Here is an 18,858-nt window from a genome sequence, read left to right as displayed (position 1 = left end):
TGGAATTACACATTTGACACTTAGGCTAATATTCATGGCATACATCAGTTCCAACAACAGTTTGCAAAACTCTGCTGTGTTGTCACACTTTGTTAGTACCTCAGTGCCCTCAACAGTGATGAAAATATCAGCTGTATCCTCATCTCTGGCAACCTGGACAACAAGGACCTTCAGGATGTGCAGTGTAGTGAAAGAACGCTCAAGTGTAGTCACCTCAGTTGTACTCATTTTTGAATTCCAGCTCTATAATTAAACAGATATATAGGGTGGGCCATTTATATGGATTCACCTTAATAAAATGGGAATGGTTGGTGATATTATCTTCCTGTTTGTGGCACATTAGTATATGGGAGGGGGAAAGCTTTTCAAGATGGGTGATGACCATGGTGGCCATTGTGAAGTCGGTCATTTTGGATCCAACTTTTGTTTTTTCAATGGGAAGAGGGCAGCAGGTAGTGTTGCAGTCACACAGCTCCAGGGACCTGGAGGTTGTGGGTTCGATTCCCGCTCCTGGTGACTGTCTGTGAGAAGTTGGTGTGTTCTCCCCGTGTCCGCGTGGGTTTCCTCCGGGTGCTCCGGTTTCCTCCCATGGTCCAAAAACACACATTGGTAGGTGGATTGGTGACTCGGTGGATTGGTGGATTGAATGTGGGTGTGTCTGTGTTGCCCTGTGAAGGACTGGTGCCCCCTTCAGGGTGTATTCCCCGCCTTGCACCCAATGATTCCAGATAGGCTCTGGACCCACTGCGACCCTGAATTCCTGGACAAGCAGTTACAGATAATGAATGAATGAATGGGCATGTGACATCAAACTTATTGGATGGGCACAAGAAAAACAATGGTGTGCTTGGTTTTAATGTAACTTTATTCTTTCATGAGTTATTTACAAATTTCTGACCACTTATAAAATGTGTTCAAAGTGCTGCCCATTGTGTTGGATTGTCAATGCAACCCTCTTCTCCCACTTTTCACACGCTGATAGCAAAACCGCAGGACAAATGCTAGCACAGGCTTCCAGTATCCGTAGTTTCAGGTGCTGTATATCTTGTATCTTCACAGAACAGACAATTGCCTTCAGATGACCACAAAGATAAAAGTCTAAGGGGTTCAGATCGGGAGACCTTGGGGGCCATTCAACTGCCCCACGATGACCAATCCACTTTCCAGGAAACTGTTCATCTAGGAATGCTCAGACCTGACACCCATAATGTGGTTTTGCATCATCTTGCTGGAAAAACTCAGGGAACGTGCCAGCTTCAGTGCATAAAGGGGGAAACACATCATCATGTAGCAATTTCGCATATCCAGTGGCCTTGAGGTTTCCATTGATGAAAAATGGCCCCACTATCTTTGTACCCCATATACCACACCATACCATCAATTATTTTGTTCCAACAGTCTTGGAGGGATCTGTACAGTGTGGGTTAGTGTCAGACCAATAGCGGTTTTGCTTGTTAACTTCACCAATCACATAAAAGTTTGCTTCATCACTGAACAAAATCTTCTGTGTAAACTGAGGGTCCTGTTCCAATTTTTTTTTAGCCCATTCTGCAAATTCAGTGCGCCGATCTGGGTCATCATTTTTGAGATGCTGCAGCAGCTGGAGTTTGTAAGAGTGAGTGAGTAGCTAATATCCGCCGAAGAGATGTTCGACTGCTGCCACTCTCCAGTGACATGCAGCAAGTGCTACGCTGTGGGCTCTTGCTGAATGAAGCTAGGACAACCACTGATGTTTCTTCATTAGTGGTGGTTTTCATGCGTCCACATTTTGGCAAATCCAACACTGAACCAGATTCACGAAACTTGGCAAGCAGTTTGATAACTGTAGCATGGGAGATGGGTGGTCTCGTACAGTGTCTTGCATTGAAATCTGCTGCAATGACCTGGTTACTGCATTCACCGGACATCAACACAATTTCTGTCCGCTCCTCAAGTGTTAACCTCTGCGACATGTCGATGGCTATAAACAAAGAGAGACTTGTAAATAACTCATGAAAGAATAAAGTTACGTTAAAACCAAGCACACCATTGTGTTTCTTGTGAAATTCCCAATAAGTTTTGTGTGTCACATGTCCCTCTTCCCATTGAAAAAACAAAAGTTGGATGCAAAATGTCTGACCTAAAAATGGCCACCATGGTCACCACCCATCTTGAAAAGTTTTCCCCCTCCCATATACTAATGTGCCACAAACAGGAAGATAATATCACCAAACACTCCCATTTAATTAAGGTGTATCCATATAAATGGCCCACCCTGTGTGTGTGTGTGTGTGTGTGTATGTGTATATATATATATATATATATATATATATATATATATATATATATATATATATATATATATATATATATATATATACACACACACAACTTCAAATGTAAAAGATTAGCAGGTTATAGTACAAATGGTTATACAAACAATTATGCTACAACTGATGCTAAATATCTCATTTAAATAAACCTCCTATCTGCTTTTCTCCCTGCTCACCTGCATTTTTCACTGACCTTCTAGTTTTCTTACTGCAGTCCATCTTTACATAATTACATAAAGAAAATGAAGTAGTTCATGTTCATAGTTAATTTTAACTAATCTAACTTCACAGCTCCAAAAATAAATTACTTCACATGTTTTTGTTTATATTTTCTCTCAATAAATAGGCTTCTATCATTTTCAATATAACCTCCTTCAACCCATTAATCAATAGCTCATACTCACTGCTACTCCCTAACAAAGAATTAGTGTATGTGGAATTATATATTTAAAACATTACATTACACCAAAAACCAGCACTGAGATTGAGAATGTATTTTAACCTACTTAGCTTGTGCCTTATGTCTTCTTAATGTGTTTAAGCAGTTTTATTTATTTTATTTCTTATACTGAGGTATGCGGTTCTGTGACATAACTCACAAAAATGCTCACATCGTTTTGTAAAATATGCCATCAAACCACATAATTACTCAAATTAAAATGCTAATGTACGAGCAATTGTTATGTCATTTAAATGTTTTCTATGTCAGAGGAAAAAAAGGAGCTAGCTACAGTTAAAGAGGTTAGCCTAGCTAAAGTTTGTCATTTGAAAAAATGATTCAATATTACATATGTAACATATAGCAGTTGATAAAATAACGTAAATAACATTAACGATGTTAACTACATTTTGGCGATATCAAAATACTTACATATCCAAAATTCTAAGGTTAAATTGAAATACTTACGGGATGAAGCTGTTCCCTGAGGCTGGTGAGAGATGCTCGCGCGCCGCGGTCACAGAAAACAGCGCGAATGTTCATTGTTTACTTCTGTGTTTTTACAGCGATTCGCTTCTGCCACCTTCCGTTTTCTCATTTAGAGTTCATTCATTTTAAAGCTGTCATTCCAGTCCAGTCGTCTTCAAAAACTTAAATAAGTGTCCTCCCTGTATGGCATTTAACAAGTTAAAATAACGATTCTGTTTATTTAACATTTTTTACTTCGTTTTCCAGACAGTTATCTGCATTGTGTTTTATTTTTGGATGTGGGCCACATACGATTGATACAAGTATTTAATAAAATGCTCTGATCAGTGTAGTGTGCTAACTGCAATGGCAATTGCCTCGCCAGCCGACAGTGCCAACGTGCAGCCGGAACTGGGCCAAATGCAGGGTGCCGCATTCACGTCGAGTCACAGGCAGCCGACAGTACCAATGTGGAGCCGGAATTGGGCCAGATACAGGGTGCCACATTCACGCCGATATGGCAGCCAGCCGAGAGTGCCAACGTAAAGACGGAACTGGGCTAGACGGGGCGTGTCACATCCACGCCGAGACAGTAGCCTGCTAGAATCAGCTCAGATCTATCTCGCTAGCTGGGCCATTAATTAAGATAGAGTTGGCATTGGTTCTCGGGGCTTCTGCTAACACATGCTCTTCCCCTGTCTCTCTCTCACAGACAGCTACAACAGACAAACACATGCACACCTCTATACTTCTATATACTTTCTCTCATACACACACACAGCTTCTGAGTGGAGGCATATTCAAATTGATTGTAAACGGATCTTTGGCCTTGAGACGATAAACACACACCTTAAATGTTGAGCCTGGGGAATGTGTAACCAAATAAAATGATGTTTACTACACGATAAAAAAAAAAATATATATATATATATATATATATATATATATATATATATATATATATATATATATTCTCTCTTGCTCTCGTGGCAGGCGGTCGCATTTTCTCTGTCTCCGCTCCTTATCTTTCCTGCTTCGCTTCTCTGGTTTTGTCTTGTCTACCCTCAGAGTCCCTCTTAACACCGCTCTTCGAATTAAAATTAGAAATGGAATTGATCAACTGGTCTCTCAACGCTATTGACACCATCTTCTCAAGGAGAAGCTTGGGCACGGGGGAGCCCACCTGCCCTGATGGAACGACGCCGGCTAGATATGCCATGGATGGATAGGAGAGGTGGCGCATGGTATGTCTGGCACCTCTTTCCATTGAGGACACTGAAGATGTATACCTATTTGGATTTATGATTGTGGGCTTTCTGCTGTTTGGATTAGGCTGTGCCATGGTTTATCGGAAAATCAAAAGAGTTGAGTCAGTTGTAAACAGTCCAAGGAAACTGACCAACATGATTGATGGGATGGGCAGAGCCGTTGGTACACAGACTGGGACTGTGAGTAGAAGCTTGGATTCCATCAAGGAGCAACTAACGGCTTTGAACTCCAAGATTGAACATTTGGAAGACCAGTGCAAAAATGGAACTGTGAATCAGAGGGACTATTAGCTCAAATGTAGCGTCAGGTCTCTGATTCTAACAAGCTGAATTTTATCTGTTTTGGCTGCCCCAGCTATCAGTGACCTTGAGCGGCTTATAATCAAGTCCTCCGGAGGAATGGTCGCTATGGAGATCTGCTGCACCCCTCCCCTGTCTGAACTGTGGGCTCAAGGACACGTGACTTCTACTACATTCTTGGACATTCTCACAGACTGAAAACTTGCCCCGCGTCCCCCCTTGAACAAGCCTCTTACTGATTTTGTCCACGTCACTGAAACTGTGTGTGTGTGTATTGCTTGTGTGCTATGGGTGTTGTTTTTTTTTCAAGATCACACACTGTGCTTCCTTTTTTTTTTCCCACCACTTCCCTGTTGTAATCCAGCTGTTTTTTTCTATCTGTAAGATGCACCTGCTGCCATCGCGTCTGTTGCGCACACCCAGCCTCTGTTTGGGTGAGTGGATAGACGGAATGTAACTCTGGCCGTTCTAACAACACAGCAACCCACAACAAAACACATATTACCATAAACGATGTCTAACATGAAAAAGTGAACTAATACAGCTAAAGTTAGCAGCAGCAAACCTTGGCTAACTGCTCAGTAACTCTCAAAATCCTGATTATAACATTTTAGTCAAAAAAACCTATCACAAAAAAATCACTAAATAACATTGCAACACAAAGAAAGTTACAATGCAAGTTACTTACTACTCCAACTTGTGTGCTCATGTCTGTTTCAGCTCACTCTGTATAAAGCCAGCCCAGTATTGACTCTTGTATATCCACTCTCTCTCTCTCTCGATTTCTCCACTTTGCTCCCTCTGCAATAATGTCCACACCGGGAAGACCGAGCTAGACTCTTCTTGTAGCTTGTTGCCATAAAGTGTTACACATTTCTCATGACAGCCCTCCGCCAAGTGATTCAGAAGTTGCTTATTCCAGTAAACCAGCAGTGGACTTGGCATAACAGCCACAGAGGCTCTGTTCTCCCTATTACAGCTTAGTGGAACATCACAATTATTAGAAACTGTAATTTTAATGTAGCAGTACTACATAGTCTTCCTTTTAATTGCTTTACTGATTACAGTTTCTCAATTACTTGTATACATCTAAAAAAGTAGATAAACAAGTAAGTGTTTTGTGGGTGGGGTATTTTGTAATTGTTTAACCTGGCAGAACATTATTTATAGGGTGGATAAGAGTCTCTTCCTTGCTTCCTTTTCTAGTGTCCTTTTAAGCATTCAATAAATGTTGCTTAAAAGCAGCAATGGCTCACTCTTGTTGCACCGCCTCCAAGTACGCCATTATAGACATACACAAACACACACATTAAATTTACCTGAAATTGACAAACACACTTCAGATCTGCACCAATATCCCGGCAAATTCCTCCATATCGACATGTGGAGGTGTCGCATACTCGCAAATCACTCTTCTTCTCAGAGAGATCTGGAATTTTAAAAAAGAGAGAATAAAAATAAACCAACAAATTAACAGATATTTAGTTCTGTGCACAGAGACAGATAACTCACAATTTATATTGTTAGACTGCTGTGATTCTAATAAATTACTATTCATGCATGAGCAGTGACACTGACAATGATTGTGGTATTTCACACTGGATATCAACAGGGGCTTATAAACACAGCATATTAATTCCCCTAATTAGTAATGTGTGTAAGTACAGCGCAAAAATGATTAAAATTCCAGAAAATCTCCTAAGCCAATAAAATTTATTAATGAACATACTTGAAACCATAATTTTTCTTTACAGTACTTAAATGATATATGTCTAAGACAGCTTTTAGTGGTGTAGTGGTACTGTCACACCGCTCCATGGTCCTGGACTTGGGGGTTCTAGCCTCGCTTGAGGTGACTGTGAGGAATATAGTATGTTCTCCCCTTGTATTTGTGCATTTCTTCCGGGGGCTCAGGTTTCCTCTCACAGTCCAAAAACACATGTTAGTAGGTGGATAGCCCATGCAAAATTTGTCCATAGCTGAGTTAGTGTGTGAGTGTGTGGAGAGCTACAAAATACAAAATAAATTGAGATGTACAATCTCCCTGCCCCAAGGGGATGAAGGGCCACCTCACAACATTGTAAAGGGGAACCTGGGGCAAATTAGTGGCGGGTCGTGATTGGTTAAACTTGTCATTATATAAAAGTGGCACTATACCTCTGACTCAAATTTGGCACAATTATATAATTAGGACTGGGTCATTAGTAACCATGCACAATTTGAAGCTGATCAATCTAAAGCATAATCAATTTATGTTGATGTTTTTAAGTAGCCTCTACAGAAATTCAATGTTCATCTTTAAATGTGTTCTGACCATAAAGTGTAAGGGAAATGATCAAACAAGAGTAATTTTTTTTTTTTTTACCAAACTATAATGAAGCTGCCAAAAATGCTCTCCCAGTCATTCCATATTAGTTTATGCAGTATTCGGTTCATCATATATCCTCTTTTGATAAACCATACTTCTGTTTGATAAAAAGTAAAGGAAGAAATGTTACAAAACATTGCTCTTAAAATGTTTTCTTCGAGTAATTGAATGATTCAATTTTGTTGTTTGATATGAACAGAAAATAACATGTCCATGATCATAAACTGTCAGTAACTGACAACATAAACTATTTGCTATTGTTAATTTATTTATCTATTTAGGGCAAAACATTAAATGGAATGGAAAAAGTTTATCTGGATATACAGACATTTGTTATTATATGACCATGTAATAAAGTTCAACACCTTACTTATGGTATGGTTATGGATATGCAATGGTCCACTATTTATAAACCTCTGCCCACCCCAGAACAAAAATTCAACCCAGTGCAAATAAACATCTGCCCCTTACTGCTATCTTAAGTGTTCTGTTTTAAATACTAAAATATGGTAATTCTATGCAATATGCAATCACAGATCAAACTTTGTCCCACAACAAATTCAAGGTTGCCATTATGTCCTTATTTTAAGTATACACAATTTGCAATTTATTATCATTTGACATTTATTCCTCTTAAGCTTCAAGAGAATCTTATGAACCATCTAGGAGGAATTTAAAGGAGTTCGCAAAAAAAAAAAAAAAAAAGAAAACAGCACATATTACAAGCCAATGGCACTATGTGTCATACACTATACAGCCAAAATCTAAATAATTGTCTTCAGGTGTTCAACTCACTTCCATGGCCACAGTTGTATAAACCCAAGCACCTAGGCATGCAGACTGCTTCTACAAACTTTGTGAAAGAATGGGTCACTCCCAGGAGCTCAGTGAATTCCAGGATGGTTCCATAATTGGATAATAATAATCTGTGCAACATACTAAATATTCCATAGTCAACTTTTAGCGGTGATATAATAAGTGGAAGGGATTGGGAACAACAGCAACTAGGCCATTTCAAATGACAGAGCAGGTGATTCCACCTTAAAGATGACCTTTAAAATCTTAGAGACGGCCTATATTTTTCCTTGTCCTTCACACCGTACTCTCATTCTCTCCCCCTCACTCTCTCTCTCTCACAAATGCACGCAGACACACACCTGAATCCAGAATTCAATACATTTCTATGATGGGTCACACTCCAAACAAACTCCTGGAGAAAGAAACATTTTCCTGTTCAATTTTTAACCAAACATACCGTAGCGACAAGGACACACTGGGGATCGATCTGGGGTAAAAAATTTTCATTTTGAGCAATAATTGATCATGTCATGATAAGGTAATCACAGGACAAGTTTTTTAAACTCTGTGTGTTGAGCCACTCTGTAATACATTGTACTCTATGGGAGCCGTATTTTCAGATGATACAGATTTACAGGTGTTGGAAAGTGGAAACGAAGTCTCTAGGTGAAAGTATGAGGAAGATATGGGGAAATGTTCAGCTGAAAAGTGAAAAAAGGCTTTCCGGGCTGAGGAGCTAGAGTGCGATAACATCATGCACTCTAGCCATCCCCCATTCAAGTGAATGGAGGGATATTGAAGGAGGAATTAAATGGGACAGATGATTGCAAAAGGTCAGATTTTCGACATGATGGGTTTGGTGTGCTCGGGTCAGACTGTCTGAAATCTCATGGCCGTAAATTCAAAATTGACAGAGTTAGAGCAGGTTGAAATGTCAGCCAATGCATTCCTATGAGAAAAATTACCAATTTGGAAGCTTGTATTCGGAAAGCTGGATCTCTCCAAAAAGCACAAGCAACCTGAGATGGCATAGGATCTATGACCGTGTGAAGTTTTGTGGCTGTAACATGAAAACCCTAGGAGGAGTAGCATTTTGCATTTTGCAAATAGAACAATAAGACGACGGAAGAGTAAGATTTTGAAGAACAGTAAGCCAAATTAATAATATTTAGAAGAACAGTAATTTGACTTTGTCAGATAAAAAATAGTGCCTTTGTAGATACCCAAGGATGCTTTATAATCATCACTGCTCACTGCTTTTAGTTTACTACTCCAAGGCTGCATCATTTAGTTTTTGTGAAAATCCTGAGCTGCTATTTCTCAGTGGATTTTCTATACTTTTTTGTGCCTTTTTTCCTCCTGTACTTTTGTTTCTCTGGATTTCTGGATCGGTTTCCTCGACCTATGCTGTATCTCCCAAGGTCTGACTATTACGTCACTCTGCGGTCTTTTGTTTACTGACACTGCTTTCTGCTGCTCTCTGTCAGACTTCCAGCCCAAACAGAGTGTTGTACCTTCTACTATTGCTTTCTGGAAACTGTTTACTGCCCTTTTATTGGAGGACTCATTTTCCCTGTCTCTTGACCCTAACAATGCCTGTTGCTGTGTGTTGCTACAAGCTCTCCGCTCCTCATCTATGGCAGCAACTGTGAATAGTGGGTTTTTCCTCATACACTTGGCTGTTTGCCATCAGTCTCTCACACTGTGGCGCTAGCTTGTATACTGGTGTACTCATACACTTGGTTGCTTGCTTGCATGTTTCTCAGTCTACTGCATACTGAGTTACTGATTGGTGTGTATTGTGGTGTCAGACTAAAGTAGCTGAACCTAGCCTAAGCACTAGCAATGGAAACAGGGTTTTACCTATTAACAATATGTTTTGCTGGATTTTCCTCATCTTTTTTGTCATCTGCGTTCTCTGCCAAATTGGCTCAAGCTCTGGGTTCAGGATTACTTACACACTCAAGAAATTTCAGTCTCTTTGTTCTCACTGTTGTCTGGACTAAGTGACATTCAACGTATGTCACTCTATCTGTCTTGCTTGCCCACATTAAATCTACACTATAAAAAATATCAGTAATTTAACAATATTACATATGATTTTTGTTTTTACAGAGCACTTCCTTTTTGTCAACATTACAGAGATTCACTGTAAACTCAAACTCTGCGCATGCGCTGTACGTGAATGCACCTAGTGGTCACTCTCTACTCAGTTCACACTCGCTTCATTTTCCAGTCTCTTTCAAAGCTGTGGCACTTCTGTGGTAAATATAATTATTTTATAATGTACAAAAGATGAAATAATTGAAAAGCTTCATATTCTGAAGTACCCTAGAAAACAACTGCCCTTTTTAGTATCTTTACAGAGCTTTTTTTTTTTTGTGCACTTGTGAACATGCACAGAGTCCTTCGACAAAATACATGGCATTTGGTGGCACGTCTGTGGTAAATATAACATTTTTATGTACAAAAAATAAAATTGTCAAATAGGTTTGTCAAAAAAGTTAAAGATAATATTGCCTAAAACTGAATGATCCACTGTTGTAAATAGTCGTTGTAATTTTTATACAGATAAATCTATTTACAAATGTGTACTTTACAGCTGAATCGAAAGCAGGAAAGTCTTTATGGACTTTTTTAATAATAAAATTGAGAATATTAGACAACAGACTCAACCCACAGTGTTGAATCTGACATGGCTGCCACCTGATGTGGCTGATATAAAACATGATTTTAAAAGAAAGACTTGAAATATTTTACCCACTGCCGCAGTTAGAACTAGAGAAGATTATCAACCTCTGAAAACTTTACAATTTGCAGACGATGCAATTCACACAAAATTACTCAAAGTACTACCAGCTATTATCAATTCTCTTTTAACTATAGTAAACTCATCCCTTAGCCTGGGCCATGTACACAAAGCATTTAAACTAGCAGCTATTAAACCTATGATCAAGAAACCAAATCTTGATGCTAGCACATTGTCTAATTACAGGCCTATTTCTAATCTACCATGTCTATCCAAGATCTTAGATAAAGCTTTGGCCCAACAATTTAGTTCATAAAATACATATATATGAAAAATTCCAATCTGGATTCAGGCCACATCATAGCACTGAGACAGCTCTAGTCAAGATAACAAATGATCTTCTTCTTGCCTCTGATCAAGGCCATGTATCCCTGTTGGTGCTTCTTGACCTCGGTGCAGCTTTCGATACAATAGACCACAATATTCTGCTAGAAAGTTTAGAAAACATGGTTGGAATTACAGGGACAGCCCTATTATGGTTCAAATCTTACTTAATGGAACATTATCAATACAAGTAAATGATTCAACTTCAAATTATTCTAAAGTAAGATTTGGAATACCACAAGCCTCTATTTTAGGACCATTATTATTTACATTATACATGTTACAGCTATGGCACAGTTATATGAAAACATTACATTAACTTTCACCGTTACTGTTCTATATTTCAGCCAAGCCCGATGACAAACACAGACTAAAGAAAAAGGAGGACTGTGTAAAAGACATGAAAGCCTGGATTTTACTTACTTTCTCCTTCTAAACAATAACAAAACGGAGGTCCTTCTTTTGGGTCCATTGGTGGCCAGAAATAAATTTAAATCAGATTTAAATTTTAAATCTTGCTGACTTCAACCTGGTTCAACAGCAAAAAAAAAATGGTGTCATAATTGACCCAGATTTATTATTTGATCACCACATAGGCAGTATCACTAGGACAGCTTTTTTACATCTTCGCAACATCGCAAAGATTAGGAATGCCTTATCCCTGCAGGACACAGAAACATTAGTACATGCCTTTATTATTTCAAGGCTTGAACTATTGTAATGCACTACTGTCAGGACGCACAAGCAGATATTTAAGTAAACTTCAACTACTTCAAAATGCTGCAGCCAGAGTCCTCACTAAAACTAGAAAATTTGAACATATCAGTCCAGTTCTATCATCAATTCACTGGCTGCCTATTAAATTCCACATTGATTACAAAACTCTGTTATTAACATATAAAGTCCTACATGGGCTCGCTCTGGAATACCTTCAAGATACTATTTCCTATTATGAGCACCCACGATTCCTCAAATCACAGAGTACTGGACTTTTAATTGTTCCAAGACTTCAGAAAGCCTCAGCTAGGCCTTAGCTAGCTTTATTTTATAAAGCCCCCAACTCTGGAATGATCTTCCAGAAAATGTTCAGGACTCAGACACAGTCACAATCTTCAAATCTAGGCTACAAACTCATTAGTTTATCTTTTGGTAGTTAAAACTCCCTCATAGATAAAGGCGGCAAATCCAGGGGGTCCATGGACACAGGGAATTATAGTAAACAGAGACTCAGGTGTCGTCCGCCACTTCATGCGATCACTCAGGTTTGTTGACGGTGGAGCGGAGGGATGCCAGTGTTTCAGGAAGCTCCCACGTCTGTGTGTCCTTCTGGTTCTCTCCTTTTAGTTAAAGCTGTCATAGATCTGCCAGAGTCATTAGCCATAGTCTAGAAATGTTCACATTTTCTTCTTTGCAAACACCACAGATTAAAACTAATTCCATCCCTTTGCGCCCACCTGTCTGGCTGGACACTGATTGGTGACTGTCAAGCTACTGCTCCATGCTTCAGACCAGCTACCCATGTTCTAGCTACCACCAAGTACCTTGGACCTGCCCCTACACTGAAGTTCTTACGGACTCCTAACTATTATTACCGGTAGATTGACCAGAGGAGAATGGGTCACCCCTTATGAGCCTTGGTTACTCCCAAGGTTTCTTCCTCAGCTGAGGGAGTTTTTTCTTGCACCTGTTGCCCTTGGCTTGGGGATTTTTACATTCTACATTTTACATTTCATGTCACAACTTTGTCTTACTGGAATTCTGTGAAACTGTTTTGTGAAAACATCAGTTGTAAAAAACGTTATACAAATAAATTTGATTTGATCTAAATTGAAAGCGCCTGGGGGGGCACAGTGAGAAGTTGGTGAGGGTAGAGACTGTGGCAGTTGTAATGGTTTTAGTGGGTAAATAAAGTTGTATGTCATCCAAGTCCATGATGGCACATGATATGTCCTAGGGGTAACATGTAGAGGATGAAAAGGAGGGGACCAAGCACAGAGACTTGAGGGACTGGAGTGATGTGAGATGTAGAGTTGTTTATGGAGATGTACTGGAATCTATTGGAGAGGTAGGATGTGAACCAGGAAAGAGCTGAACCAGTGATGCCAGTGTGCCTCTGTAAACGGTGGAGGAGAATGGAATGATCTATTGTGTCGAAAGCTGCACTGAGATCCAGGAGGAGGAGGATGGAAAGTGAACCAGAGTCTGTGGCAAGCAGGAGGTCATTTGTTACTTTTATGAGGGCTGTTTCTGTACTGTGGTTGGTGCAAAATCCAGATTGAAAGGTCTCATAAAGCTATCTATCGTTACACTTATATAGCGCCTTTCTAGATACCCAAGAACGCTTTACAATCCACACTGCTCAGAACGATCAGAACACTCAATCCACACACTGGCGAGAAGCGGCAGCCAAACGCACACAGCGTACTCTCGACCAGGAACGACCGTCCATCTGGAGGACTGCATCGGGCACTAGGATTTCACCCAGGACAGAGTGCCAGTCCATATCTGGGCACACACACATACAGACATTCATTCACATACACACTCATTCACTCACACATCAGGACAGTTATTAGACAGAAGCCAATTCACCTACCTCCATGTTTTTGGACTGTGGGACGAAACCGGAGCCCCCGGAGGAAGCCCACGCAGACACGGGAGAACATGGAAACTCCACCCATATGGGACTTGAACCCAAGATCCCAGCGCTGGGAGGTGAACTTGCTAACCACTAAGTCATCGTGCTGCCCAAAAAAAGCTGGTTAGAGTGGAGATGTTGTTTCAATTGTAGAGATACTGACATTCCAGGATTTTAGAAATGAACGGAAGGTTGGAGATGGGGTGAAAACTGCAGAGGTTGTTATGGTCCAGTCCAGGCTTTTTGAGTATAGGTGTAATGGTGGATAGTTTGAGGGCAGGGGGGACAGTACCAGAAGTAAGTGATGAGTTTATGATGTCCAAAATAAGTGGAGTGAAACAGGGGAGACATGATGTAACTAATGATGATGGGATAGGATCCAAGGGGCAGGTGGAGAGTTTGATTTTGGAAAAATGTTTATTGAGGTCAGCAGCTGAGTTGGGTGATAGGGAGGCAAGAGAATTAAAAGGGAAACCAACAGTTGATCAGCGTTGGCAGTGGGTTTAGTGTAAAGTTGTAGATGAATATTGTCTATTGTCCAAGTTTTAAAAAATTCATGAAGTTATTGCATTCTTCTGTAGTGAATAATTGTGTTGCCATATCCGGAGTAAGCTGTTAATAGTAGAGAAGAGGGTATGAGGGTTAGAGGAGCCAGAATGAATGATGCCAGAGTAAAAAGACGTATGGGCTGAGGTAAGTGCAGCTCTGTAGAGGTCAGTATGGTCACTGAGGGCTTGTGATTAGGGCTTTGATGAGGTACTTGATGCAACACATCATATGCATATTAAATGCATTTTTACAACCCACAATCACTCACACTACACACAAACCAGACACTCAGACACACCACAAAGAACCCTGACATATTTTACTTCTGACAAATAACCAGACACACACACTTCCCAACTCACACAGACACTTGCACACATCCCACTGAACCCGCACATACAACCAATTCACATACTTGCACCACACACAAACCACACAGGCACACGCTCACACAACACACAACCCAGACACTCATACACACCTCAAAACAGCCCTCACAATTTACATACAACTAACACAAATATATTATACACAACCCGCAACAGACACACACACACCACCAGCAATAATATTGATTGAAACACACATTAACCTGGTTTTTGGTTACATTAACATTAATGGTTTTTAAGTGTCATCAATACTATACAATATGTTTTTTTTTTTTTTTTAGAAATTATGTAGTGGAATTTATTGAATCATTGCAATTCTAAATGCTAACTACTGAATGCTAACTAAAACTTCTGAACTGTTAATGAAATACGTGCTTACATATATACATATTTTGTTGTAAAAGCAATCTGTAATGTTTGTGCTATATATTGGACACATATTTGCTTCAAAATATTGTATTTTTAATGTAATGGGTTGCACACTTCATATTGTCAAGTTTATTTATCTTGCCTAAATTTGATGAATTTATTGCATTTTCAAACATATAGCATGATATTATAATTAATCAACTTTAAAATTGATGTTGGTTTTTTGACTTTCTTCCAATAAATTTTTAGGTACACCAACTATAAACTTCTACAAAGGAAGCAAAATGAGTCAGCCACACCTTTCCAGGAAAAAAGCTGTTTGTCGATTTGTTGTCAGAGCTATGCTGAGAATGTTGAATGAGACTTTGCTGCGAAGACTGGTCCATTGTTTATTTTTTTAGCAAATTTTTATATCCTTTATTTTTTTGTATTAATCTTACTTGCTGATAAACGTGTTAGTTTCAGATATAAATAATTCAGCAAGAAATATAAGTTGTAGTCTTGTGATTTCTATGGAGAACTGAGGTTTTTTGAATAGAATTTATCAGTAAATAAACAAAATAAATATGCATTTCTAAATAACATGAGAAATCAGGAAATAATGGAAATTTTGTTTCTTTTTTTTTCCCCCAACCATTATGGTGTTCAGTTTTAAGACAGAATTTGTAGGTAGTTTTATGGAAATATTCATTTACAATCTATATGGACAGATTGTAAAATAACAGAAAATTTCCAGGTAATGAAACTAATAGTACATTTTTCCTTTTTTTTCCTTTTTTCTACAGTTTACTGTGCTTCTAGACACAAGCCAGTGTTGCTCTGGATTTCAGAAGCCAGCATCCCCATCGTTTACACCAATTGTTGTCAGCGCAAGAATATGATGCTGTTGAGCCGATGCTGTTGTTTTTTAGCAAGTTCCATGTGCTGCTGATCTTTTGCAACACTTACCCTCTCCCTGCATTCTTAATCTGGCCATATTAAATTGCCACTCACAGACAGGAGGAGACTGTACAAATTCATTTGGAAGGCCTACTCTGTCCTATGAAGCCCCCTAGACCCAGTGCAGGTGGTGGGAAAAAGGAATGACTCTCACCCCATACATGAGACTCTGACAGCACTGGGCAGTTCCTTCAGTGACCCAAATGTGTGAAGGAACGTTATCACAGGTCCTTCCTTCCTGCTGCTGTTAGACTTAGTACAAGCACTACTCCTAGTAAACCACTTTACAACCAACTTTACAAACATCACTACTCCTAGTAAACCACTCACATCTACAATGACATTTTACTTACACTAAGAATACAGAATGTAAATTTATTTAGTGCACAAATAAAATGTGCCTTACTAATATGTGCGAAATTAAAACTTAAAGCAATACTGTGATATTCTACAATACAATGTGCAATATCTCATGCAATATTTCTATGTACAACAGTCATGTTCATTAGTTGTAAATATTCTTCAGAGCTTTTGATATTTAAATTTTTTACTCTACAGTGTGGGCCATTTATATGGATACACCTTAATAAAATGGGAATGGTTGGTGATATTAACTTCCTGTTTGTGGCACATTAGTATATGGGAGGGGGGAAACTTTTCAAGATAGGTGGTGACCATGGTGGCCATTTTGCATCCAACTTTTGTTTTTTCAAGAAGAGGGTCATGTGACACATCAAACTTATTGGATGGGCACAAGAAAAACAATGGTGTGACAAAAAACAATTGGTTTGAACATAACTTTATTCTTTCATGAGTTACTAAGTTTCTGACCACTTATGAAATGTGTTCAAAGTGCTGCCCATTGTGTTGGATTGTCATTGTGTTGGATTGTCCCACTTTTCACACACTGATATTAAGTATCCGTAGTTTCAGGTGCTGCACATCTCGTATCTTCACAGCATAGACAATTGCCTTCAGATGACCACAAAGATAAAAGTCTAAGGGGGTCAGATCGGGAGACCTTGGGGGCCATTCAACTGGCCCACAACGACCAATCCACTTTCCAGGAAACTGTTCATCTAGGAATGCTCAGACCTGACACCCATAATGTGGTGGTGCACACCACACCTTTTGCTGGAAAAACTCAGGGAACGTGCCAGCTTCAGTGCATAAAGAGGAAAACACATCATCATGTAGAAATTTCGCATATCCTGTGGCCTTGAGGTTCCCATTGATGAAGAATGGCCCCACTATCTTTGTACCCCATATACCACACCATACCATCAAGATGTGCAGCACCTGAAACTATGGATACTGGAAGCCTGTGCTAGCATTTCTCCTGCAGTGTTTCTATCAGTGTGTGAAGAGTGGGAGAAGAGGGTTGCATTGACAATCCAACACAATGGGCACTTTGAACAAATGAGCACTTTGAACAAATTTTATAAGTGGCCAGAAACTTGTAAATGACTCATGAAAGAATAAAGCGTTTAAACCAAGCACACAATTGTTTTTCTTGTGAAATTCCAAATAAGCTTGATGTGTCACATGACCTTCTTTTCTTTGAAAAAACAAAAGTTGGATCTAAAACAGCTGACTTCAACATGGCCACCATGGTCACCACCCATCTTGAAAAGTTTCCTCCCTCCCATATACTAATGTGCCACAAACAGGAAGTTAATATCACTAACTGTTCCCATTTTATTAAGGTGTATCCATATAAATGGCCCACCCTGTATTTTATATTCCAGTTAGTAACTATAAGTAGGAAGGTTGCAGATTCAATCCCCAAGACTGGCGGAAACAGCCACGGCTGAAGTGCATTAAGTAAGGCACTGAACCCACAACTGCTCCCCAGGCGCTGGGGATGGCTGCCCCCCTCTCTGGGTGTGTGTTCACAGCCCCTAATGAACTAGTGTGTTCACTGCCACAGATGGGTTAAAAGTGGAAGACACTTTTAATAATGAAATATAGCCGCAAGCGACAATTCCCGGGGTCCAAGCTGGTATTCGCTGGTAGGAGAACAATGTGCTAGCATATGAGCTGTCCCGAGATAGTAGGGGCTTTTGGGGAAGTTTGTGTAGTGTTTGTAAGGTGTTCTATGCATATGAGCTGTCCTGAGATAGTAGGGGCTTTGGGGGAAGTTTGTGTAGTGTTTGTAAGGTGTTCTATGCATATGAGCTGTCCTGAGATAATAGGGGCTTTTGGGGAAGTTTGTGTAGTGTTTGTAAGGTGTTCTATGCATATGAGCTGTCCTGAGATAATAGGGGCTTTTGGGGAAGTTTGTGTAGTGTTTATAAGGTGTTCCATGCTGTTCTGGCATCTCTTTGGAGGTGTAGCATGAGATGGAGGAGTAGGGGATGACAGAGACAGCATAGAGCACAGAAGTCACTCTGGAGTTGCACTCTGGTTTCTCACCCTAATGTTCAGGACCCCCAAACAGCAGATATGATGTGGAGTAGCCTGTACTCGAGTCAGTCATCAGTGGACAGAAGACACTCTCTGCTGGCAGTGTTTGGTTGTGGACTATTCTCTGTCCAGCAGTGTTGCTGAGGGATTTAAAATGCCAACACCTGAGTCATACCTGCTGTATGGAGGTATGGGTGTCCAGACCCAGAGCAGGGTGAAAGCGAGCAGTCTTTGCAGAGCAGGAGCTTAGCATATGACAGTTCCTGATACAGGAGCCACACTTTAATATAGATTTTGTAGTGCTTTAAAATGTGATCCTTGGTGCTCTGGATTGTAAGAAAAAGGGGTAGTAGATGATTGGGTGAATTTCTGTTCTGCAGGCAGGTGAACGTGGAGCTTGGGTTACAGAGACAGCACAGAGCACAGAACTGACTCTGGAATTTCACCCTGGATTCTGACCCAATGTTCAGGACATCCACAAA

The 18,858-nt window shown here is 39.8% G+C and overlaps 1 protein-coding gene across 2 annotated transcripts in view; it reads right to left on the bottom strand.

The window, feature by feature from the left end:
• The window catches only part of tmeff1b (transmembrane protein with EGF-like and two follistatin-like domains 1b), a 169,785-nt gene that overhangs the window by 64,665 nt on the left and 86,262 nt on the right, over nucleotides 1–18,858 (bottom strand). For both annotated transcript variants that reach the window (XM_066683732.1, XM_066683731.1), the window contains one exon: nucleotides 6,107–6,216. In XM_066683732.1, the coding sequence (XP_066539829.1) occupies nucleotides 6,107–6,216 (110 nt within the window). The remainder of the gene's footprint in view (nucleotides 1–6,106; nucleotides 6,217–18,858) is intronic.

This window comes from Hoplias malabaricus, chromosome 10, assembly GCF_029633855.1.
Source record: "Hoplias malabaricus isolate fHopMal1 chromosome 10, fHopMal1.hap1, whole genome shotgun sequence".
NCBI classification, from domain to species: Eukaryota; Metazoa; Chordata; class Actinopteri; order Characiformes; family Erythrinidae; genus Hoplias; species Hoplias malabaricus.
The sequence above is the reverse complement of the archived record's forward strand: the minus strand, read 5'-3'. Positions and strand labels throughout refer to the sequence as shown.